Raw genomic sequence first — 26,520 nt, forward strand, 5'->3', positions numbered from 1 at the left:
AAACAGGGGCAGATGCTGTGACACCGCAGGTTAGAACCCTGGCCTGAAGCTCCGGTGTGCCATATGGGGGCCGGTTCGAGACCTGGTGCTCCATTTCTCATCCAGCTCTCTGCTACGGCCTGGCAAAGCAGCAGAAAATGGCCCAAGTCTCTAGGATCCTGCACCAGGAACCCCAGGCTCCTAGCTTCAGATCAGTGCAGCTCTGTCCAATGTGGCTAATAGGAAGTGAACTGAACAGATGGGAGAACTCTCTCCTTCTGTCTCTCCTCTCTCTGTGTAAACTCTTTCAAATAAATGAATAAATCTTAAAAAACAGCAAACATGTAACTCATTTTATTAAAATATGAATAATACAATGTCCACCAGGTGACAATGAAAACACCGAAATAAAAAGCTTCAAGGAGAGCCTTTATCTGAGATTAGTTTCTGTTTGTGAACATGAAACACAGGCTAAGAAATTTATACACAGTATTATTTTTGAAGAAAGGAGGATTGCAATCAGCATGAGGGTGTAGTGGATATAACCACCACTTGTAACTATGACATCACATGTGGGTGACAGTTCAAATCCTGGCTGTTCCACTTGGAATCCAGCTCCCTGTTAATGATCCAGAAAAAGCAGTAGAAGATGGCCTAAGATGCTGACACTCCAATGGAAAACTAAAATGATCTTGCTTTGGATGAACCAGTACTGGGCCACAGCAGATATATTCAGTATCTATCACCAGATGGAAGGTTGCTAAAACTCTCCCTTTCTTTTCTGTGAATTGGTCCTTCAGAACAAAAACATTTTAAGGGAAGCATAAAATGTTCATAATATGGTTACAATCTGCAAGTTATTTTATAACATCACAATGCAAAATCGGTTTTGTAAATCTTAGTATCTAACAACTGAAAACTGTGAGAGCATTAAGAGCTAAACCTGAGAACATTTGTTTCCTTGGAAACTATTCTGTCTCTTAATCCTTTCAAAGCATTCTTCTCAGGTCTTAGGAAAATAATGTAGCACTTGGGAACAAAGATGCAGCCCAGGAGCCCTGCACCAGAGGCCAAGATGGAGAAGACCTCCACAGCCACCATGACCTTCCCCTTGGTGCTGTGGTAGACAGGCAGGAAGGTCACCCAGACACTGCAGAACACCAGCATGCTGAATGTCAGGAACTTGGCTTCATTGAAGGTGTCAGGCAGATTCCTGGCTAGGAAAGCCACAGTGAAGCTTGCCAAGGCCAAGGAACCCAGGTAGCCTAGGACACAGTAGAAGGCAGTGACTGAGCCCTTGTTACACACCAGGATGATGCGGCCATGCTCAGAGTGTGCATCTGTGTCAATAAAGGGAGGAGAAGTCCCAAGCCAGATGGCACAGAGAGCCAGTTGGATCAGGGAGCAGATGGGAATAATGGAGTTAGGTACCCCTGAGAGCAACCAGTGTCTCATCCTTCCCCCTGGGGCAGTGAACTTGAAGGCCAGAACCACAGTGATAGTTTTGGCCAGGACAGTGGAAACAGCCATGGTGAACACCACTCCAAATGTGGTCTGCTGGAGGACACAGGTGGTTGTGTTGGGACGACCAATGAACACTAAGGAGCAGAGGAAGCAGAAGATGAGGGCGATGAGTAGGATGTAGCTGAGACAACGATTGTTGGCCTTGACTATGGGAGTGTCTCGGTGCTTCACAAAGACCCCAAGAACCACAGCGGTGAGGAGAGAGAAGCACAGAGCTGTGCAGACCAGGGTCATCCCAAGGGGCTCTTCAAAAGACAAAAAAGTCACTTTTTTGTAGAAGCATTGGTCTTGCTCTGTGTTGGCATACTGAAGCTCTGGACAGTTCACACATTGGTCCATATCTGGTGAGAAATGTACAATAACATCATCCCAAGTTCAGTTATTCCTGATTCACAAGTACATTCTAGAATACCAACCATAGCTAGTTTAGGAAATAGTCCTTATTTAATGTGAAAAACAGCATATAAAAATGACATATAAAATTACTGGCAATTATTCATGCCCATCTTCCTCATGTTAGCCAGAGTTAACACTTTGTCTTTCTAAGTACCTTTCATAATGATGAGTATATTCTCTTTTTCTCCCAACCAAGCCGCAAGGGCTACTCTTTGAACCTATTCATGGTGCTTTAAAAACATACCTTAGCCTGTGTTATTTTAACAACACAAATTAATTCTTCATTATTACTTTGGATTGGGAGCTGATGATCAAGGTGCCAGAGGTTTGCATGTGTGGTGAGGGCTACACTGCCCTTACAGAGGGCACATTCTGCTGCATGCTCACTTTGACAAGAGCAAGCAGCAGCCCTAAGTTTTTAAGTTTTTATTTAATGATTGCATTTTTCATACATTCACCTTTAGGAATATAGGGGTTCTTTTCCCTATACCCACCCTCCCACTCCCACTCCCATCACACCTCCTTCTTCCTCTTCCTCTACCATCTCCTTCTTCATTATGGTTCATTTTTAGTTTGATTTTAAATACATAGGACCAACTCCATGTTAAGCATAGATTTCAACAGTTTGTATCCACACACACAGAGCACATATAGGGCACAGTTTGGGGACAAAATTTGCAGTTGATTCTCATAGTACAACTCATTAGGGACAGAGGTCCTACATGGGGACTAAGTAAACAGTGACCTCTGTTGTTACTTTAACAATTAATATGTTTATGTATGCATGATGTCAGTGATCACCTGAGGCTCTTGCCATGGTCTGCCAAGGCTATGGAAGCCTTTTGTGACCAGAGACTCCATCGGTATTTGGACAGGGCCGTATGCAAAGTGGTTGCTTTCTCCTCTCTTCAGAGAAGAGTACATCCCTTTTTGATGACCTTTCCTTTCAACAGAGGTCTCACAGAGATCCTCCATGTAGTCTATTTTTTGCTGCAGAGTCATGGCTTTCCATGCCTGAAATGAGCCCTTCTTTTAATGGTGCTATTTCCTCTGTACTCTCATGGCCTTTTCAACCACCCAATGGTTGCAGTCTTTGTTTTAATGAGTACTCATTTATTTATAATTTACATGAAAGTCAGAGTTTCAGAAAGAGGAGGAGAAGCAGAATGGAGAGAGAGAGAATGAAGGAGAGGAGGACAGGGAGAAAGAGAGTGAGAAAGGGAAAGAGGTAAGAAAGGAGGGGAGAGATCTTACACCCAAAAGACATTAATAGCTGGACCTTGTCTGTTTTGAAGCCAGTAACTGGGAGCGTCTTCTGGGCTTCCTGTATTGGTGTGAGCTCCAAAACTTGGGCCAGCTTCTACTGCTTTCCCAAGCATCAGGAGTGAGCTGCATTGGAAGTGAAGCAGCTGGGACTGAAACTGCTGACCAACTGGGATGCTAGCATCCCAGCCAGAGGCTTAACCTACTATACCACAGCACTGGCCCCAGGTTCCCACTCTTAATATCGTGGACTGGGAGATATACTTTGTGAATTTGGGTTGTACAGAAATCACCTAGCAATCTCACTAAAACATCTCTTTAAGGTAAAATCTGGATTATGTCATGATAGGGGAAAGCACTGATTGACAAACCACCATTAGAAGGCAAATGGTCAGGTTCTAGAGAAACACAAAAGAGCTGTACACTTTATACCAGCTGGATTAGTTGCCACCCTTGAACATTTTCATCAAAGAATACACTAGGATGCTGCCTGTAATCAAAGTCAGTCTGTAGATCAGTTTGAAACTTACTGGCATATTTCCACTTTTCTGTCTTTTTATCCTTGAACATGAATTTTTCTCTCCAGCTCTGTCTGTATCCTCTTATTTTCAATATATTGCTCCATCGATGACTGATGCCTCAACTTGCAGGTTTCTTTCAATATTTAGTTAGTCTTACCTTTGGATATTTCATACTTTTTTTTTTTTTTTTTTTTTTTTTTTTTTTTTGCCAGGCAGAGTGGACAGTGAGAGAGAGAGACAGAGAGAAAGGTCTTCCTTTGCCGTTGGTTCACCCTCCAATGGCCGCCGCGGCCAGCGCGCTGCGGCCGGCGCACTGCGCTGATCCGATGGCAAGAGCCAGGAGCCAGGTGCTTTTCCTGGTCTCCCATGGGGTGCAGGGCCCAAGCACCTGGGCCTTCCTCCACTGCACTCCCTGGCCACAGCAGAGGGCTGGCCTGGAAGAGGGGCAACCGGGACAGAATCTGGCGCCCCAACCGGGACTAGAACCCGGTGTGCCGGCGCCGCTAGGCGGAGGATTAGCCTATTGAGCCGCGGCGCCGGCCCGGATATTTCATACTTTTGAGACATTACATGTGCCATCTTTCATAGGTTTGTTTTCCAGAATTGGTAAGGAAAAGTAACTGCTTTGTACAATTTTGTATACCAGCACTACTTCATTCAATTACCGATTCACTGGTTTCAATACACCATCCCAATATCACTTTAAATGATGCCACTTTTATATCTTCTTTTCAGTAAGTTGGATGTCATTCTTTTTTGACAATATGCATGGAGCCGAACCTCCTGGGTAATTTTCTGTAGAAGTTGCATTCTTTCATCCACTTTGTATCCAATCTTCAGCTGTAATTTCCATGTTTTGTAGCATTCTAAAATTCACCTTAGGATTGAAAGCTAATCCTACTTTTTGTCATGGTTGAGTGGTTTTGTTCTTTGATTACAATTCATAGATCACTTAGATTTTATTAACTATTTTTCTTCAGTGATGCTAATTATTATTACATTTTTCATGTACTATAAACTGAATTAGACTTTATGAAACTCTTTGGGCAAGATGTAGCCTATTTAAAAAATACTGTTGGATTTACATCTTTTGAGATTTCAAATATATGAATTTATTTCAACAACAGTGTCTTACAATTTCATTCTGCTGAAATATCTGGCAGTATTTGATCCATCAACTTGAGACGTTCCCATAGAAGAAACAGAATTTTTATATTTTCCTTTTCTCTATAGGAGTTGAGAAAGGAGTTCATATGAAAATTGTTTATCACAATTCAAGTATTGGGAATTATTTTAATAACTGTGAGGATATTTGGATTTTTCAAATATTGCTCAACATATTTCATATTTATATAAGAAATATCTGAATTTCTTCTATATTTTTCAATCTATCAGAATTAAATTATTAATAAGCTCTAATATTAGTATTTTTATATTTAAATAGACATATACAGTTCTCTTTGTGTATAGACACACACACACACACACACACACACAGAAATCTCATTCTTCACACTGTTCCATCTTTCTGAGATCCATAAATCTTTCTTGTTTATGATCACCAACTTTAAATTTTTCCAATGTTTACTTACTTCAGTTTCCTTATAATGTCCACATTTTGCCTTCAAGGGCTTGTGCTGAATTTGCAGTCATTGACTTACCTTGGTATGCATACTTATTTTTTAAAGACAGAGTTACAGAGAGAGGTAGAGACAGAGTGAGGTCTTCCATCTGCTGGTTCACTCCCCAGATGGTTGCAGTAGTAGAGCTGTGCTGAACTGAAGACAGGAGATTCTTCAGAGTCTCTCATGTGTGTGCATTGACCCAAAGACATGGGCCATCTTCTACTGCTATCCCAGGCGACAGCAGAGAGCTGGATCAGAAGAGGAGCAGCTGGAACTAGAACAGGCACCCATATGGGATGCTGGTGCTTCAGGCCAGGGCTTAAACCCACTGTGCCACAGTGCCAGGTCCACTATGCATACTTATTACCGTGTATGTCAGCTTGTGTTCTTTTGATATAAATTTTATAAATGTGTGTACATATGTAAGAATAAGAAGCTTCTTGAAGATTTATATTTTGAGCAGCAATGACTTTTGTCAAAAGCTAGTTTAGCCCCCTTTATGATATTTGATGTGTATTATCCTCAGGATGATATGCTGTATGATTTCTAAGATAGTTTTTCATATAACACACAGTTTGTTTAGAGTTGCACTTTCTCACTCCAAGCATGCTACACTTGAATTTGGGGACAGCATTTTTACTTATACATGCACAAAGAACTCAGATATGAGTTTTCCTATACTGAATTAGCACATACATCACACTACTCCCATGGACTGTACTCTGTTGCCAGAACCCTTCAATATCAATAATAAGTTTCAAAAAATTAGAATGATACTAAATATATGGTACAAATAACTACTCATACAACACAAGCAACAACTGAAAAATCTTTATGATACATGTGATAGCATAGCTCTGATTCATGGAATAAATCTTAGAAATGCCACACTGTTTTATGGGGTGATTATTCTCCAATCTTGATCTCTATTCATTTTTTACCATATGCATATCATCCTGAACTCCAACATGGTCAGCATTTCAGAGACATTCAGTCTTTTATATGCTTTCAAAAATAATACAGAGAGTGTATTGTGGAAAGTTTTACCCTTCTGTGGATTATTATTGATTATAGGGATTAATTTCTACCTGAAGGTGGGAAGAGTATTCTCAGAAGTCATATTCCACCTCTTTTTCTTTGCATGGATAAGTTGACAATTTAAGAAACAGGTGGTAACTTCTCCAAGAGGCAGGCACTGACTTACCTGTCTGATAGGAAATCTCATTCTCAGGACAAGGTATGCAATCAAAACAACAGGCAGGCTTTCCCTCAAGAGGGGTTTTCCTGAATCCAGGGCTGCAACTCACACTGCATACCGAGCGTGGAGTCTGAGCAAAATCAGATGAGTGTTGGTCAGAGTTCAGACTATAACTTAAGTTCCAAGTAGAGGGTTTTCAAGTCCTGCAAACTTATTCACTTAAACTGTAAACACCTGTTTCTGACACAATGACAACATTCAATTTGATTTTCTTAAATAGATTTAAAAGACGTGGTGGAAAATGTGTGTGTACTGTCCATCCTCAGACACTAAAAACATAAGAAAGTATTTGGATTGGAAGGGGAGTGGTTTAATGTCTCTGAGTGTCTTTTTAATAAGCCATCCTGCACATACTCCCTTAGCAGTTGGGGAGCAACAATGTGTCATGTGAACCTTATGATCAGTCCAACTTACCTCTGTAATTCCTGTGGCCCACTCTATCAAATTCTCAGAGAGAGACAACTGTTCACTCTGTGAAACATATGGGGAAAACCGTCCTACTTTAACCTTACGTCCAAAACCATATGGAAAATTCCAAAAGTTGAGAATGTCATATTCAGCTTCCAAATTTCTCTTGTGATTCAAATTCACTAGGTCACCAGCTGGATTGGTAAACTGGAGGTTCTTCAGAAATGTGTGCAACTGAAAAAATGCATCATATTCTCATGAAGACTGCCCAAGTGATAACCCACCAAACCCAGGTTAGAGAAAGCCTCTCTTTGTCTATAATCACAAATAAACAATAGAACCTGTTTTGGGCCACTCAATGAATTGAAGTAAAAAAAAAATAAAGCAGATGAGAACCACATCAAGGTAAATATGATTTAACTCATTTTTTCTACAAAAACAAGGGGAGTCAAAAATATCTAGCTGTGAGATTCAGACCATTTCCAACAGTGCAGTCCAAGCTACCAACACTCATTTTCTCACTGTACCTAGCACAACTATCTGTAATAAAGTTACTAGAATAAAGAACTGTGCAAATTATATGACATCCTTTATGTTCATTGTAGATGAACATCCTCAGCAACATTTGGACCTGAAAATAATTACCGTACCTCTGAAGTTGAAAATGGAATAACACAGTCTACGTATTTCACATGTCAAAATTAAATTGACAGAATTGGAGAGTATTTTTAAGTCACAGCATTGATGCTTATCCAAATTACCTTCCCACTTTTCATTGGAGCCCTTTTGCTAATGACAAATTACAGGCAGAGGCTCATTTTTATCTTGTGTTTTGCAGAAAGTTTCCCAAGCTACTTGGATTGAACACCTGCAGAAGCTCTTAAGGGGATCACTTCAGGAGTACATGTCAACAATGGAAACCAAGTTACCTGCCAGGGAGAAAATGCCACCTTTGCCCCATTGTTCACTTGCTGCATCTCTACCTCTTGTAGAAGCATCTCATGTATGCTGTGGGCCACAGCATACACAGCATTGTATATGTTGTAACTCCCATCACTCATGGTCATATCAAAACGATGTGGAGGCAATGATTCCAAGGAGGCATTCAGTGGACAGTTCTGCAAAGTTTTACAGGATGCCCCAGTAACTGAGCAATTAAAAGCCAGTGACCAGAATCTTGAGAGGTAAGAGTCTTCTGGGTACTTGGAAGGGTTAGCTGTCCGAAGAAAGTTTTTGAAACCAGAGATCTCACTATGGTGGTCTGAAAAAATGAGGGTCCCATGGAATGAGTTGAGCAGGAAAGGTTCCTCAGAACTGGCAAAATCCCATTGTGAGGTGGTGACCCACACTTTACACATCATTAACTTCCTCCATGAATGAAAGCTGGTGCCTATGAGTGACTCAGTGACACAGAAAAGAATCACCACATTTGCTGATGATTTTAGGATCTGAATTTGAGCACTATTTTGGTATGAAATTTGTGACTCTACAGTGACTGGGATCAATTCCACAAAGTCTACACAGATGCCATTTTTCTGCAACTCTACTTTCAAATCAGTCATAAACTTAATACCTTTTGGGAGGTCTGAGATGGCCAAACCCACCCAGGTCCACCCAAAATGGAGCATCAAGGAGATCATGCCATGGACCAGAGAAGTGTCTTTGGGTGCCATCTGATAGAGGGAAGGGAACTGGCCACTGTCACTCAGAAGAGGATCAAAAGGCCCAAGAGTCAGCTAAGGGAAAAGGCAAGAAATCTGTGTAAGGTTATTGTCATAGTGTAAAATATTATTCCTGAAAAAGTTAGCAGATATTGGAAGTGTCAGATTTTAGGATATTTCATTTACACACTCACTTGTGGAATTTTGTAGAGTTCCAGCAGGGTCCCCATTTGGACAGCAATGCTGCTTTCTGATATTACAGCAACGGACTTGCTCTGTTTCCTACATGTGTAATTAGGAACGTGCTTTTCCAGTCCCGCAAGCCAGATGAAGGGGTTCTCCATCACAGTCATATGAGTGTGCATGACATTATAGAGACCAAATCCCAAGGTCATGTTGGGTAAAAGATGGGGGTTTTTGTTGATCTCCTCAATAGCGAAAACCAAGGCCAGAGCATACTGGTAGTTTTTGGAATGAAACCTGCATGAAATGCACAAGGATCTTTAAGGGAAAATCCTCCAATCCAGATTATCATTAATCCTGTGATTATTGTGACAGATGGATTGGTCATGGCTAAAAATTCATATGTTCTAATCCGTATGTGTAGATTTGCTGAGTACAGAGTGTGAACTGTTGTAATTGTAGGACACATGTCCTCACCAGAACCAAAGCTGCTACCAACTTTTACTGGTTTCCAGGCCTAAATGATTCTGAAAAATAAGATCTGCTTTTACATCATAATGTCTTGGGTATGTTATCACATGGTTTTCCATGCAGCCAAAGAAAATGATCTTATTTTTGAATGCATACCTCATCAATTTTAATCATTGCTGGCAACAGCTACCTCTTCTAATTGTTTGTATTTGATATATAAAGTAAATACTACAACAGGCTCTGGAATGCCCTCTCTAAAGTTCATGCACACCTAGGAGTACACTCCAGTTCTCAAAGTAAGCATGACAAGGAAAGTCACATCATCTTCAATACTGCCTCTAAATGTTTCCTACATCCACAAACTACAATGATTCTTCATCTTACCACATCATTAAGTTCTTCTTGAAATAGCAGCCATACAATCATAAGGGTGCAGGTTGTAATGGGAAGAGAATAACTCACTTAAAGGCTATGTGATTGAAAAGAAGGATGATGTCAGAGCACTGATAATGGTAGATGGGAGTCTGTAATTGATCCTGAAAAATCTCTTCCCCATTAAACTTATCAATCAACCTCCATCCCAAGCCAGGAAAAATGAAATCATATTCAGAGCTTGAAAGAAGGGAAATAGTGAAAAGGGAGGAGCACTTTAGAGAAGCTGGAAACACTCCCTGGGTGAACATGAATCACTGGGCTATGAGGCACCTGATGGTTTTCAATTAAGCCAGTCATGCATTTAGAACACTAAACATATGTTAAAGTAAATCATTATGAGTGATATCAGTATTTACTCCAAACAGGCCTTCTTCACTCGAGTTTTCCTACAATATTGAATATAAATAGCCTTCCATGCAAAGAAAATGATACATTTCTACTTTCGAGGATCTGATATTTGACAAAGAATGCAAATGAGGAATCCCTTGTATTTATGTCTGATGTCCTGTGTGTTAATTCCTCATGAATAGACTAGGTCACGTACACTGCTTGTTAAGGGTCACTGTGTGCTCCAGAGGAAGTGACAGTTTTTCAGTTCTTGGTTCTTGCTGTAACACAGTATGTATATATGTATGCATATTATATACATATTCTCTCTATATTTATATATAGTTATACTATAATCATGCATACAGTAGCTATACATATATATATAGTGTTTTATGTATATATAGTTTCTCTACATATTTGTTATCCAAATATGCCATTCATACTTTGTAGAATGAGGAAATTTGAAAATCATTGCTATGAATAAAATAAAATTCAGTTTTGTATTTCATATACCTGTCTCTCTCCTCATTACTATGACACTTCCATTATTCTGCATCCTCTCATTTCTTTCTCCAGCTGCTGCCTTGTACCAAAATGTCTAGACGGCTCTTGGACACACTGGAATTTGTAAGAGTTTATCTCTTTTATGCTGTGTTCTTTATCTCTAAAAACAGTTTATCAGTAACTGTTGTATATTCTAAAGTTGGTGAATCTAACATTGGAAGGTATAGCACCTAAATTTATTGACAGTTCAGTATTTCTTATTTTTCCAAGAATCATCAACACAGATATTTTCCCTGGGTTTATTACGATTTGATTATGATCTCCAGTTTGCATGGCATACATCTTGGAGGAACTTGGGCTCTATTCATAGCCTCTTTTCCTACTACTGGAAATTCACTATCTCCTGGTCTCCGTCATTAAGGGTACACTTAAATGATGTGCTGCATGCATAACCATGGAGAATACTACTACTAATGAATAAATATTTCATGAATTGGATGCCATGTGCACATATCAAATTAGGTGAATTTATAAAAATCAATGTGAAGTGAGTAATATTTTTATACCAAGCTAGTATCCATTAGATTTTTTTCTGCATAAACCTTTGGACAAATGCCTAAACTACTTCATCAGTTGCATCACCTTGGTGGCACCAACTATACTTCTCAAATCCATTGGCTTTAATGATACTGAAATGATCTGTGTCCTAATACCTACCTTCTATCAAAGTTCTATCCAGCTGCAACCTGCTTCCTGTAGCCTTACAGTAGAAACCAATTAGAAAATTGGCACCTTCATAAGCAGGCTTGAAGAAAAGAATTCTGCTGTCCTACAAGATACTATATTCTGTAGGCATGAAATTTATATATGCTATATATGTATATGAAACATTTATATTTAGCTACAAATAAAGTATCTTTAAGAGGGGCAGAAACAGAATAATCCCCCTTAATAACTCTATTTTGCCCAGAAGAGGCAGAATCAGAGAAACACTGTATATGTAGTAATCTACAACCACTGAAATTCTTATGGGTATATTCATCATTAAAATATAATTATTATATTTGTGGAAAGCTGTTGCCCTGAGATTACTTTTACATATAAAAAACTTTTTGACTCATTTCTCCTTTACAACTGTAGAAGAAATGAAGTGTTCTCATTGCCCCAAGTCTAGTACGTAGCAGAAAAGAGTGTGAGCACATGTGGAAGAGCTCATGTAACTCAGTTCATTCATTTCAGTGCATGGGTTCTGTAAGAATCTGCTACTGAAGCACAATAGGCCCCTAATCTGATGAAAGTGGACAGGGTAAGACAGGAGGATACCGACCAGACTCTAGTTCCTCCTCTGATGAGACACCATTTCCCTGAACCATCCATGGTGCCATGCAGAAAGAAATGTCTGCTTCATGCCCCAAATCAATTACCAGTGGTTATTAGGAGGGACAGAAAATGGACAGGGCAGGGATACAGAACATATTTGCCTATCCATTTTCAGACCCAATAACAAGTAGCTAATATGTAAATAAATGGAAAATGATTATGGCAAGGAGAACTTACCAGCTGAATCTGCGATATTTGCTGAAACTTCTCTCGATTCTGGGAACCTCATATGTATAAATGTGCAAAAAAGCAGCGATCTCAATATCTCCATCCTGGTAAAAACTATGTTCCATCTGGAAATAGCAGTTGGGACCATCCTGACAAGTCACAAGGAGATACAGCTGCAGAAAGAGCAACAGAAAAATCAAAATAAACATCTGTGAAAAACCCTATGCGACAAGAGCACTGGAACATGCAGGGTCATGCAGGAGGATACATAGTGTGTGTGTGTGTGTGTGTGTGTGTGTGTGTGTGTGTGTGTGTGTGATTGCTTGAAACAAGTCACTTTAATACTGCTCCATCTGACCTCTTTCCACCAGCTGTCCACTCATCCATGGGGGATTCTGATACGTTTCTGCCCTGAGGCTCTGCAGTTCAGATCTTCTGTCCCGGTGAAAAACACAAGTAGAAAAACATGTTTGTGAATCATCCTCTTCACCCCAGGTGCCAGGATTTCCTCCAAGTCCATGGATACAAAGACTCAAGGGACAGACTCCTGCTAGTTACATTTGGTCCAAGGGCTTTGTCAATAAACCACTCCATGAACTTTTGGCAATTTTGTACCGGGATTGCATCAGAGGGCATGAAGGGAGGCATCAGGTGAGGCTTTCAGTAAGCTTTCAGACCAGAAATCTCCAGTATCACACACTACAATGACTCAAAGTGCAACAGGGCAGCCTCCCTCAACCAGTGTTCTGGGCAGCCACAAATCACTTTGATAGCACACAGACCCCAAACCAATCCTGTTTACAGAGATACCCACTAGGACATGTGGTTTTCAATCCACTGTGCAACCAGTAATCAGGCTGAATTCAGATATGTCCATTCTGTATCTCTAATCACTTCATCTTTAGTTGTAAAACATAAAAATCGTCCGCATTGCTGTTAACCATGGTAATCCCATGATGATCTGCTTTTGCACCTACAACCTTGGTTGATGCTCACATGAGAACCTGGAACTATTTGAGTACTTATAGCTTTTTACTCTAAGCAGACAATACCAGCTGGAAGTGACCTCTTTATTCCCACCACCACAAACACAAAGGGCAGAATCATGCTTTCTTGGAATTTTCAATATGAGACTGTGGAGAGAGTTTGTTACATCTCTCTAATAGGTGAAGTCTGTGAGAAGAGGAAAGGAAAACTATCTTTACTGGAGGCAGGAAACGTGTCTTGGACAAACACCAACCTCATGTATATTGACCCTAGTCTTACCAGCCTCAGCAATTCTGAAAAATAAATTCCTGTTGTTAAGTCATAAAGTCATGGTATGTTGTTAAATGGAAACTAGATGACTAACACAATGAGTAAATTGGGATGAACACTAGTTACTCTCATTTGTGTCAACAGATGGCTCTCCCAAGTCCTTGGATTTTGTTTTTGTAGCAAATGCCAGAACAGGCTCTGGAATGTTCTGTCTAAATTGCATGTACCACAAGGAAGAGAAACTGATTTTCAAAGGAAAGCAAAATGAACTAAATACAAATCAGTCTTGCTGAATTTTGCACATGTTCCATCATGGAACAAAAATGGTTATTTATATTAGCACATCATTAAATGTCTCCTCGAACAGCATCATCATGAACATGGCATTGTCAAGGTCTTGGGAAAGAATAACTCACCTGAGGGCTATGTGGCTAGCTGAGGCAGGATATCTAAGTGTGGAGCATGGTGGAGTAGAAGGCTTGGCATTTATAACTGTTAAGCCTCCTCCTTTTCAAAACTGGGCATCAGCTCCCACCCCAGATCAGGAAACTAATTCAAATTCAAAGCCTGAATGAAGGAGAATCTTAAATGCAGAACATTCAGAAGATGCCAGAATCACTGGGGGGACTTCAAGTACTGTAGATCAAAAGGCACTGCACCTAGTGAAGCTGAATGGCTGCCATCTAGTTTTCTATGGAAATCTGAAAAGTATGTTCATATAAATAATGACTATTGGTAGCAGTTCTAACTCCAAATAGGTCTTATTCTCTGAATCTTAACTCAAGACTTGCATGCAGATTGACTTGCAGGTCAAGAAACACATCGTGCATTTCTACAGGCACTGACACAAAGCTTCCCCAAGGTTAGGACACAGGTGCCCTTTGTGTTTCAAGTGTCCTGAGTATTCAGTCATGATGAACAGTGTATTTCATGTTGACAGCTTATACACCCTCGTATGTTCTGACCAGAAGAGGTGTCTTTCAATTGTTGGGCACAGGATTTTATATGTTACCAACATGACAAATTGTAAACTTGACTTTTCAAGTATCTCTTTATTATCTATGTTGCTTTCTGGGTGAGATAAGTGGAAAATTCCATTCTAAGCAAAAATATATTTTCTGATCTGTATTTAGTCTTCCTCTTCTCTTCTTTGTCATTCATCCAGTTTTCCTCTGATTGCTCTGTTATCTTCATCTCCTTCTCCTAATCCTCTTTTCTATAAAGCTGTATATGGAAGTTCTCTGCTCCCTTCAGAGAAAGGTACCTCCTTCTTTCATGACCTGTTCTTTCCACTGGGATCTCACTTGTGGAGATCTTTCATTTAGGTCATTTTTTTTTTCACAGAGTGTTTTGGATTTCCATGCCTGAAATACTCTCATGGGCTTTTAAGCTGGATCTGAATGCATTTAGGGCTGATACTGAGGTCAGAGTGCTGTTTAGGACATCTGCCATTCTATGGGTCTGCTGTGTAACACACATACTATGTTGGATCATTCTTTCCCTTTTTTGTTCTATTGGTTAGTATTTTCAGACAGTAGTCTTGATTATGTGATCTCTTTGATTCTTAGTCCTATCATGATAAATTGTGAACAGAAATTGATCAACATGACTAGTGAGATGGCATTGGTACATGCCACCTTGATGGGATTGGATTGGAATCGCCTGGCATGTTTCTAACTCTACCGTTTGGGGCAAGTCAGCTTGAGCATGTCCCCAGTAGCACATCCCTTCCCTCTCTTATTTCCACTCTTATATTTAACAGGGATCACTTTTCAGTTACGTTTCAACACTTAAGAATAACTGTGTATTAATTACAGAATTAAACCAACAGTATTAAGTAGAACAGACAAAAAATACTAAGAATGATAACGTATTAAATTGTTCAGCAACAGTCAGGGCAAGGGCTGATCAAGTCACCGTTTTGCATAGTGTCCATTTAAATTCAACAGGTTTCCTTTTTTGTGGTTGGTTAGTTGTCACCAATCGGGGAGAACATGATATTTATCCCTCTGGAACTGGCTTAGTTCACTCAGCATGATGTGTTCCAGATTCCACCATTTTCTTGAAAATGACAGGATTTCATTGTTTTTTACTGCTGTATAGTATTCTATAGAGTACATATCCAATACTTTCTTTATGCAGTCTACTGTTGATGGGCATTTAGGTTGATTCCAGGTCTTAGCTATTGTGAATTGAGCTGCAATAACCATTAATATGCAGACAGCTTTTTTGTTTGCCAATTTAATTTCCTTTGGGTAAATTCCAAGGAGTGGGATGGCTGGGTTGAATGGTAGGGTTATCTTCAGGTTTCTGAGGAATCTCCAGACTGACTTCCATAGTGGCTTGACCAGTTTGCATTCCCACCAACAGTGGGTTAGTGTCCCTTTTTCCCCACATCCTCTCCAGCATCTGTTGTTGGTAGATTTCTGAATGTGAGCCATTCTAAGCAGGGTCAGGTGAAACCTCATTGTGGTTTTGATTTGCATTTCCCTGACTGCTAATGACCTTGAACATTTTTTCATGTCCCTGCTGGCCATTTAGATTTCCTCTTTTGAAAAATGTCTATTGAAGTCCTTGGCGAATCTCTTAAGTGGGTTGTTTGTTTTGATGTTGTGGAGTTTCTTGATCTCTCTGTAGATTTTGGTTATTAACCCTTTATCTGTTGCATAGTTTGCAAATATTTTTTTCCCATTCTGTCGGTTGTCTCTTCACATTCCTGACTGTTTCTTTTGTAGTACAAAAACTTCTCAATTTGATGCAATCCCAAATGTTAATTTTGGCTTTGACTGCCTGTGCCTCCTGGGTCTTTTCCAGAAACTCTTTGCCTGTGCCAATATCTTGAAGGGTTTCTCCAATGTTCTCTAATAACTTGATGGTGTCAGGTCTTAGATTTAGGTCTTTAATCCATGTTGATTGGATTTTTGTGTAAGGTGTAAGGTAGGGGTCTTGCTTCATGCTTCGACACGTGGAAATCCAGTTTTGCCAGCACCATTTATTGAATAGACTGTCCTTGCTCCAGGAATAGGTTTTAGATCCCTGATCAAATATAAGTTGGTTGTAGATATTTGGAATGATTTCTGGTGTTTCTATTCTGTTCCATTGGTCTATCCATCTTTTTCTGTACCAGTAGCATGCTGTTTTAATTACAACTGCCCTGTAGTATGTCCTAAAATCTGGTATTGTGATGACTTTGGCTTTGTTTTGTTGTACAAAATTGCTTTAGCTATTCAAGGTCTCCTGTGTCTCCATATGAATTTCAGCATCATTTTTTTCTAGATCTGAAAAGAATGTCTTTGGTAGCTTGATTGGCATCACATTGAATCTATAAATTACTTTTGGGAGAATGGACATTTTGATGTTGTTGATTCTTCCAATCCATGAGCATAGAATATTTTTTCCATTTTTTGTTATCCTCTTCTACTTCTTTCTTTAATGTTTTGTAATTTTCATCATAGAGATCTTTAACATCCTTGGTTAAGTCTCCCTTTAAGTCCCTTAACATATCTTTTAAATAGACTGGTGCCCTGTAATTAGGTGCATATATATTTATAAGTTATATCTTCCTGTTGAATTGAACCCTTAATCATTATATAGTGCCCCTCTTTGTCTCTCTTAACAGTTTTTTTGTTAAAGTTTATTTTGTCTGATATTAATATGGCTAAACCTGCTTTTTTTGGTTTCTGTCAGCATGGAATATCTTTTTCGAACCTTTCACTTTCAGTCTGCATGCATCTTTGGTAGAAAGATGTGTTTTTGTAGGCAGCAAATAGTTGGGTTTTGTTCCTTAATCCATTCACCCAGTCTGTACCTTTTAACTGGAGAATTAAGTCCATTGACGTTCAATGTGACTATTGATAAGCAGTGTCTTTGCCCTGCCATTTTCCCAAAGATATTTTCTAGTATATGCTTTGAGCATCCTATGCTCTTTTACTGGTAGGTTTTCTTCCTTTACCTTCTTTCATATTGATGGCTGTGTTTCTGTTTCTGAGTGTAACACATCTTTAAGCATCTTTTGCGGGGCCTGACAAGTGGCTGCAAAGTCTTTCAATTTCTGTTTGCTATGAAAGGTCTTTATTTCACCTTCATTCACAAATGAGAGCTTAGCAGGATATGATATTCTGGACTGGCAGTTTTTCTCTCTTAGTACATGGGCTATATCTCGCCATTCCCTCCTAACTTGTAGGGTTTCTAATGAGAAGTCTGTTGTGAGTCGAATTGGAGATCCTCTGAGAGTAATCTGACGTTTCTCTCTTGCACATTTTAGGATCTTTTCTTTATGTTTCACTGCGGTGAGTTTAATTACAACGTGTCGTGGTGAGGATCTCTTTTGGTCATGTTTATTGGGGATTCTATGAGCTTCCTGTACTAGGATGTCTCTGTCCTTCTCCAAACCCAGAATGTTCTCTGCTAGTATCTCACTAAAAAGGTCTTCTAATCCTTTCTCCCTCTCCATGCCTTCAGGAATTCCTAGAACTCAAATGTTGGGTTTTTAATAGTATCCTGTAGATTCCCAACAATATTTTTTAGATTTCTAATTTCCTCTTCTTTTCTTTGGTTTGACTCTATGTTTTCCTGTGCTCTGTCTTCTAAGTCAGATGTTCTCTCTTCTCTTTCACTGACTCTGTCTTTTATATTCTCTAATGTGTTTGTCATTTGATCTATTGAGTTCTTCATTTCATTTTGATTTCTCTTCACTATCACAGTTCCCTGTTCTACTAGTTTCTGTGTTTCATTTTGATTCCTCCTTAAGATTTCATTTTCATGAGAGAGATTTTCAATCCTGTCCAATAAGGATTTCTGTAGTTCAAGAACTTGCTTTTTAAGACTTCAAAATGTTCTTATCATAAATTTTTTGAAATCTTTATCTTGCATTTCATCTATCTCATCATCTTCATAATCTTGGCTTGGGGTGTTTTGTTTATTTGGAGGCATCATAGTGTCATCGTTGATCTTGTTCCCTCGGTTTTTGTGTTTGTTGCTTGGCATTGTGAATTCTTCTTCCCTCACTGTGGTGTTTTCTTTTTTAATACTATGTCTGTTTTAAGTGGACTGTCTGCTGTTGGAGGAGCCTTGGAGGCTTGAGATGGGTGTGGCCAGAGAGCTCTGCTTACTTCTTCAGGGTTAAGGGTGTGCCAAAGGTGACACACTCAGGTTAGGGGTGGTAAATCTTTATTTATTTATTTATTTATTTATTCAGGAGGGAAGTAATACTGCACAGCTGAGAAGAATTGATGGTATTTAGCTTCCGATCTCTGGCTTCTATGTGTATATCATTTTTCTACTTTTTCCCACAGACCACCCAAAGAATCTGTTTTGCACTCAGTGTGGGCTCAATTTCTCCTGCAGTCTCCCACCGGGTTGCCTAGGTTACCGAATTGTAGCATCTCTGGAGAGTACTCACGTGACCTCTGTGATTTCTCTCACCCACCATCTCTTTCTTCCCCTGCCTCAGTTCATTAGCTCTACCCTTTCACTAAATCCTAACCTCCTGGTATTTCACCGTCCCAGAGTCAGTTTTTTCTCTTTGACTGATGGCAGATGCAGGTCTGTCATGCTCAGCTCTGAGTTCATGCACAGTCCTGAGGTCGCGCACTGTGCTGATGTCGCACACCTTTTACGTATATCCAGAATGGCACCTGCTCTTTGTCTCTTGCTCGCTTTTGCAAGGTCGGCAGATAGAGAAACTCGTCTGTACCAGTCCCACTCCCCCCTTTTTTTCCTTCTCTTCTCTCCTGTAGTCAGTCTGGTGAACTTTCCCCAGTGTGGCCTCAAGCCCAGTACCCTCTAGGCTCTGACTACCATTTCCCCCGCCAATGTCTCAGGTTACTGAGCTCACCTCCCCTTCCAGCACCGATGTGTGGACTCAGAGCCATGGGCATCCCTGCTCTCCCCGCTGGTTGTCTGTGTCACAACCACTAGATCCGGAAGAGTTTCCTCTGCATTTTTCCCCTGAGCCTTTCCCTGTAATAACTGTAATTCCTCTTTTATTAACCTATCTTTTCCCGGATACTCAGTGTGTGTCCTCACTATTCAGCCATCTTGGCTCTGCCCCCTTCCATTATTCTTGGATGTCTCAGTTCACCAACTCTTGATTTGGAGATGCTCTGAATGCCCAGGTCTCCCTGGGAGTCAGATGGAAGAGCATTAGAGTGTTCTCTCCAGTCCAGTATAAACACACAGATGTGCATACACACATGGAGAGAAACACAATATGTATCCACCTGACACTGAATGTTCCACCACAATTGACTTCTAGGGTTTTGGACAAATTTCTAAAAAGCTTCCTTTGCTGTCTCTTGTTCCCCTACTGCAGGTTTCCTTCCTTGTGTGTTGGCTGGATGATACTCTGTGCTTTCTTGAAATGCAAAACAGCCTTCATAAGGAAGGAGATATGCTGATTGCTGCTTTTCTCCCCATGTATAGATACATTACTAACAGAAGCATCAATAATCCCATATTCATATGCCAAGTGTAAGTGTCCTTTGCTTTATTCATATTTCTCTAGGTTTTCTTGGTAGCTCCTTTCTGAGGATTCTGTAAATGGTTAGATAAATGCTGTCTGTGTCCCTGTCCTGCCCATCCCTTACCCTTCATAGTAATTGTTGATAGTTTATTTGTGTCCTCATGATGCCATTTCTTTTTGGCCTATCTCTGAATTGTGGGATGAAGACTGTGTCTGCTCATAGAAGAAAAGAGAATGTATTTGCTCCTCTCTTATCCTCCATTCTCCACTTTATCAGTTCAAAAATATTGTGTATTGGTGTTTCCCAACCCATGCCCTGTAATGCACATCCTTATGATTACTTGAGCTCTTCTACATGTGATGATCAGCTTTTCTGTTAGGCACTTGATTTGGAGTCCATAAGAATGCATTTTTGCTCACAATACCTACAAAAATAATCAAATACCTTGGAATAAACTTAACCAAGGACGTTAAAGATCTCTATGATGAAAATTACAAAACCTTAAAGAAAGAAATAGAAGAGGATAACAAAAAATGGAAAAATCTTCCATGCTCATAGATTGGAAGAATCAACATCATCAAAATGTCCATTCTCCCAAAAGCAATTTATAGATTCAATGCGATGCCAATCAAGCTACCAAAGACATTCTTCTCAGATCTAGAAAAAATGATGCTGAAATTCATATGGAGACACAGGAGAACTTGAATAGCTAAAGCAATCTTGTACAACAAAAACAAAGCCTAAGGCATCACAATACCTGATCTCAGGACATACTACAGGGCAGTTGTTATCAAAACAACATTGTACTGGTACAGAAACAGACAGATAGACCAATGGAACAGAACTGAAACACCAGAAATCAATCCAAACATCTACAGCCAACTCATATTTGATCAAGGATCCAAAACCAATCCCTGGAGTAAGGACAATCTATTCAATAAATGGTGCTGGGAAAATTGGATTTCCACGTGCAGAATCATGAAGCAAGACCCCTACCTTTCACCTTACACAAAAATTCACTCCACATGGATTAAAAACTTAAATCTATGACCCTACACCTTACTAGAGAGCATTGAAAATCCCTGCAAGGTATAGATATCGGCAAAGACTTCTTGGAAAATATACCAGAAGCACAGGCAGTCAAAAACAAAATTAACATTTGGGATTGCATCAAATTGAGAAGTTTCTGTACTGCAAAAGAAACACTCAGGAATGTGAAGAGACAACCGACAGAATGGGAAAAAATATTTGCAAACTATGCAACAGATAAAGGGTTAATAACCAGAATCTACAAAGAAATCAAGAAACTCCACAACATCAAAACAAACAACCCACTTAAGAGATGGGCCAAGGACCTCAATAGACATTTTTCAAAACAGGAAATCCAATGGCCAACAGACACATGAAAAAATGTTCAAGATCACTAGCAATCATGAAATGCAAATCAAAACCACAATGAGGTTTCACCTCACCCCAGTTAGAATGGCTCACATTCAGAAATCTACCAACAACAGATGCTGGAGAGGATGTGGGGAAAAAGGGACACAAACCCACTGTTGGTGGGAATGCAAACTGGTCAAGCCACTATGGAAGTCAGTCTGGAGATTCCTCAGAAACCTGAATGTAACCCTACCATTCAACCCAGCTATCCCACTCCTTGGAATTTACCCAAAGGAAATTAAATTGGCAAACAAAAAAGCTGTCTGCATATTAATGGTTATTGCAGCTCAATTCACAATAGCTAAGACCTGGAACCAACCTAAATGCCCATAAACAGTAGACTGGATAAAGAAAATATGGGACATGTACTCTATAGAATACTATACAGCAATCAAAAAAAAATGAAACCCTGTCATTTGCAACAAGATGGAGGAATTTGGAAAACATCAAGCTGAGCGATTAAGACAGTCCCAAAGGACAAATATCATATGTTCTCCCTGATCGGCAACAACTAACTGAGCACCAAAGGGGAAACTTGTTGAAGTGAAGTGAACACTATGAGAAAGAGTGACTTGATCAGCTCCTGTCCTGATGGTTGATGTACAATATAATACTTTATCCATTTAAGTTTCTCTTTTTGTGGTTGTTGTTCTAGTACTATTGGTTGAACTCTGTAATTAACACACAATTATTCTTAGGTGTTTAAATTTTAACTGAAAAGTTATCCCTGTTAGGAATTTGAAAACATTATGCTGAGTGGAATAAGCCAGTCCCAAAGGGACAAATACCACTTGTTCTCCTTGATAGGTGAGAACTAACAGAGCACCAAAAAGGAAACCTGTTAAAGTGAAATGAACATTAGGAGAAACGGTGAATTGATCAGCCCTTGCCCTGACTGTTGATGAACAACTTAATACCGTATCCCTCTTAGTATTTTTTTTTCTTTGTTCTGCTTAATACTTTTGGTTGAATACTGTAATCAATACACAGTTATTCTTAAGTGTTGAAACTTAACTTAAAAGTGATCCCTGTTAAATATAAGAGTGGGAATAAGAGAGGGGAGAAATGTGCAATTCAGGACATGCTCAAGCTGACTTACCTCAAATTGCAGAGTTGGAAACATACCAGGGGATTCCAATTCAATCCCATCAAGGTGGCATGTACCAATACCATCTCACTAGTCCCGGTGATCAATTTCTATTCACAATTGATCATAATGATAGGACTATGAGCCAAAGGGAGCCCATAAACAAGACTAGTGTCTGCAAAATAGCTGATAGAATGAAAAAGGGAGAGAACGATCCAACTTGGGAAGTGAGATACACAGCAGACCCATAGAATGGGAGATGTCCTAACAGCACTCTGGCCTCAGAATCAGCCCTTAAGGCACATGGATCTGGCTGAAAAGCCCATGAGAGTATTACAGGCATGGAATGCCAAAACACTATGGCAAAAAAAAGAGCTAAATGAAAGATCTCCACAAGTGAGATCCCAGTGGAAAGAACAGGTCATCAAAGAAGGAGGTACCTTTCTCTGAAGGGAGCAGAGAACTTCCACTCTGACTAGACCTTGTCTAAATATGATCAGAGTTGGTGACCTCAAAAGGCTTCCATAGCATTGGCAACTTATGACAAGAGCCTAGCGTGATTACTGATGCCATAAACAAGAGTGTCAATTTGTTAAGTCAACAACAGGAGTCACTGTGCACTTACTCCTCATGTAGGATCTCTGTCCTTAGTGTGCTGTACATTGAGATTTAATGCTACAACTAGTACTCAAACAGTATTTTTCACTTTGTGTTTCTATGCGGGTGCAAGCTGTTGAAATCTTTACTTCATATATGCTAAACTGATCTTCTGTATATAAAGAGAATTGAAAATGAATCTTGATGTGAATGGAAGGGGAGAGGGAGTGGGAAAGGGCAGGGTTTCGGGTGGGAGGGAAGTTATGTGGGGGAAACCACTGTAATCCATAAGCTGTGCTTTGGAAATTTATATTCCTTAAATAAAAGTTAAAAGAAAAAAGACAAAGAAAAAAAAAAAAACAAGTGTATGATAAACACTAGGTTGTAAAAAAAAGAATGCATTTTTGTTAAAAATCCCAATGGAAATTAAAACATAGGCCAAGAAAGAAAATGTTCCACTTCATAAGATTAACATTTCTGTGTTTAGACCATACCTAAATATGAAGATATTTCAAAAGTGGGGTTATTCTTATTCCTCCTTTCTTGGGTTTTCCTTCCACATAAAATATGATAAATATTTTCTTCCATGTAAATATCTTTATGAGTAATTCAGGCCTAAATATGTCTTTTAGGTCTAACATAATTTTATTCTCATACCAAATATGAAGATTCCTGACTTTCTAACTGGCTTCTACATTAATAATCAAATCAGTAGGAATACAGTACAGAGATTTTTGATAGAAAATAGATATAAGGGCATCAACCTTTTCATTATGATTAAAGCCAATGGATTCTGAGATTCCATTATAATGGATCATATAATTGGTGCAACCAAGCAATTCTTGCAATACAGTATTTTAGGCATATGTCCACAGAATCCTCCAGAACTACAATGATAGATGCTAGCCAGTTATAACAATATAATTCTCTACAGGGGGCCTGAGTAGGTATCTTCAAATAGTATCTCATTGATATTTTGATTTATTAGTAATAATTGAGTCACACATGTGTCTTCATTCTGTGAAGAATCTATTCTATTCTGACTTGTCTTCTTTCCTTTTTGTTTTAAATAGGAGTGTTCATATTTTAAGTAGAAATGCATAGTCATTTATTTTCAATGTGGAAGCATCATTTCCCCTTTATTGTACAAGATGTAAACATGGAAAATTAAATCCAAAATTCGATATCAAGAAATATAGGTAAACCATGCACAATCATATTCCTCAGAAGCAATAACTATGAAAATGTTATTTCAGAGTATGCTGTACACAAATATGTTTTTCTTGCTTTTTTTCTGGGGTCCAGTGCAACCCCTTACATTGCAACCAGACAAACACTGATGTTGCACAACCACATCCATGTTGTCTTTGCCATCCAACAGTGGTGGGAGATAGGGAGTCTGTTCTTACTCTTTTGCACAAGCCTGGGTTCCTTCAGGAGATCAAGGCCAACTCAAACACTAAGAGTGCACGCGCAGCTGATGGTGAATTTGAATTTTTCCACAGGACTGTGCTAAATGCCACCTAGAAAGACCATTGGGTCTCTTGATTAATGTTATATTACATTATATTTATTTACTTATTTAAGAAGCAGAGAGAGAGAGAGAGAGATATTACATCCACTGGTTCTCTGCCTAAATTGCCAATAAGACTGAAGCCAGGAGACAAGAGCTTCTTCTGTGTCTTCCACTTGAGTGTAGGGGCCCAAGCACTTGGCCATCCTGTACTTCTTTCCCAGGTGATAGAGCAGGGAGCTGAATCAGAGGAGGAGCAGCTGGATATGAATCTGCACTCAGGTAGGATGCCAGTGCTGCAGGTGCAGGCTTACACTACTGCACTATTGTGCTGCCCCCAGGGATCTTTATCATGCAGCTCTGGGGTTGGCAGCACCCCAGAATCACTGGAGTTTGCACAGGCTCTCTTGTGGAATGCCACTGGCCTCTAGCTAGAGACTTCAGCCAAATCTGGAGCCTGTTTGCCACAGGCTCAGCTGAGGCTTCTCAGGCAACAGCAGAGGCAGGAGCTTCACACTGCAAAGGAACTCTAGGGCTTTTGAATCTTATCTGGCATTAGAGTTAGACAGGTGGGTGTATTGAAACAGTAGGGCAGCTGGTGGATGCACTCTCTGCCTTCACATTCAATAGGTCTTTGTGGAGGTCAGAGGATGAGCACCGGTGCCTGGCAGTGATATGGTGCCTCCACCCAATCCTACCTGTTCCTTGCTCTTCAATGCCAAGCTATAAGCCATGTAGCACCATGTGAAGTCTATTCTCATTAGTCATTTTCTATTACAAAGGCGAGATCACTAGAACTGAAATTCCATATTCTTTGCATGCAAAGAATATGAGTTAATGTCCCAATGATATATCTGACTATAATTTCTATCATTCATAGCTAGATCATATGTTTATGTATTATCTGAATAATATGTACTTTGCTGTCTTGCTTTTCATGAGTTGTCTATTTTATGATAGGCCTGTTTATTTGATTAAAAAGAAACACATTGGCATTGATTTTTACATTCAATGTGAAATTAGCCTATTCTAGGATATTTGACCACACATTTATTTCCGCAGGGCAATCTGGTGTTCCCATGGAGATCCCTACATTATACTTGGATGTTTCAGTTCACCCAGTGTTGACTTGGGGCTTTCTAGTGCCCTTAATGCCCAGGTCTCCCTTCCTTTCAGTCAGGATCAATACCGCCCTCAGGCACTAGAGGGTGCCCGAGGCAGAGGATGGATTTGAACTTGCCTGCAACACTGCAGTGAATGCACCTGAGCAGACTGGGGGTGGTTCCAAGGGCTATTTCTTGTGGAACCTCTCAGGTCAGCTCTTCCAGAGTGACACCTGAAGTTTGCAGAGATCCACAAGTCAGCCATAACGAATACGCCCACATAGATCTTCAGCAAATATCAGGAGTCTCAGCACTGCAAGCACAGGTTTCTCTTGAGAGGACAGAGCAAGAACCAGGTCCTGTACATGAATATTTGTCATGAAACATGAGGAATGAGAATTCCCACCCCACCTTGCTTCTTAGGTGCAGTATATGGGGATATGGGTTTTTATGTGTGCTGCCCCCGGGGGCCAAGCTGCAGAAGAGCAAAGTGTGTCCATGCCACTGCCTGATTTTGGTTCCTCACTGCTCTGCAGTTCAATGGGCCTTACGAGGCTTTGTTCTAATGTGTGAGAACTAGTGAGGAGCAGGGATGGGTGAGTGAAGGGTTCCCCTGGGGAATTGTGAGTTGGGAAAGTCCTTCTAGAGTCTTCCCCACTGTTTTGGTGAAACCTAGTGATCAACAGATAAAGCCTTAGGATAATGTTTCCAGCATACTGTACAAGTTCATAGAGATCTGACACTTTTCTTCCTTTGGCAAACTCATCTGTAAGGTAGACCTCTAAGTAGTGCAGTTCATCAGAAATAGCCATATAACGTTCATAGTAGCTTTCTGTTGATAACATAGAAGTCTGCCTTTCACCAAGTATATTAGAAGCGCATTTCAGAGCATCCATGAGCTTGTTTTTATCCAGGCATCTCTTCATTTGGAATGACTGCACTTTCACAGCCTG

At 39.8% G+C, this 26,520-nt stretch overlaps 1 protein-coding gene and 1 pseudogene across 1 annotated transcript; one reads left to right on the plus strand and one right to left on the minus strand.

Annotated features, from left to right (window-relative positions):
• LOC127486338 (vomeronasal type-2 receptor 116-like) overlaps positions 1-26,520 on the plus strand; it is a 104,061-nt pseudogene that overhangs the window by 64,564 nt on the left and 12,977 nt on the right.
• On the minus strand, positions 910-25,198 carry LOC149121397 (vomeronasal type-2 receptor 116-like). Its single transcript, XM_089316271.1, has 7 exons — positions 25,163-25,198; positions 12,116-12,279; positions 8,830-9,115; positions 7,904-8,710; positions 6,981-7,208; positions 6,513-6,636; positions 910-1,844 (listed from the first exon to the last, which is right to left on the minus strand). Exons 1-7 carry the CDS (start codon positions 25,196-25,198, stop codon positions 910-912), a joined length of 2,580 nt encoding a protein of 859 aa, XP_089172397.1.

The sequence above is a fragment of the Oryctolagus cuniculus genome, chromosome 16, assembly GCF_051225735.1.
Source record: "Oryctolagus cuniculus isolate XC-2025 breed Fujian yellow rabbit chromosome 16, ASM5122573v1, whole genome shotgun sequence".
Lineage (NCBI taxonomy): Eukaryota > Metazoa > Chordata > Mammalia > Lagomorpha > Leporidae > Oryctolagus > Oryctolagus cuniculus.

Bases quoted from the DNA above. Each gene is read 5' to 3' on its own strand.
- LOC149121397 (XM_089316271.1), bottom strand. From the start codon at position 25,198: ATGGCTTATAGCTTGGCATTGAAGAGCAAGGAACAG. The intron at 8,711-8,829 runs GTGAGTGTGTAA...CTTTTCCCTTAG, and splicing joins AACTCTACAAAATTCCACAA to CTGACTCTTGGGCCTTTTGA. The intron at 1,845-6,512 runs GTAAGTCAGTGC...ATTTCTCACCAG, and splicing joins TGAGATTTCCTATCAGACAG to ATATGGACCAATGTGTGAAC.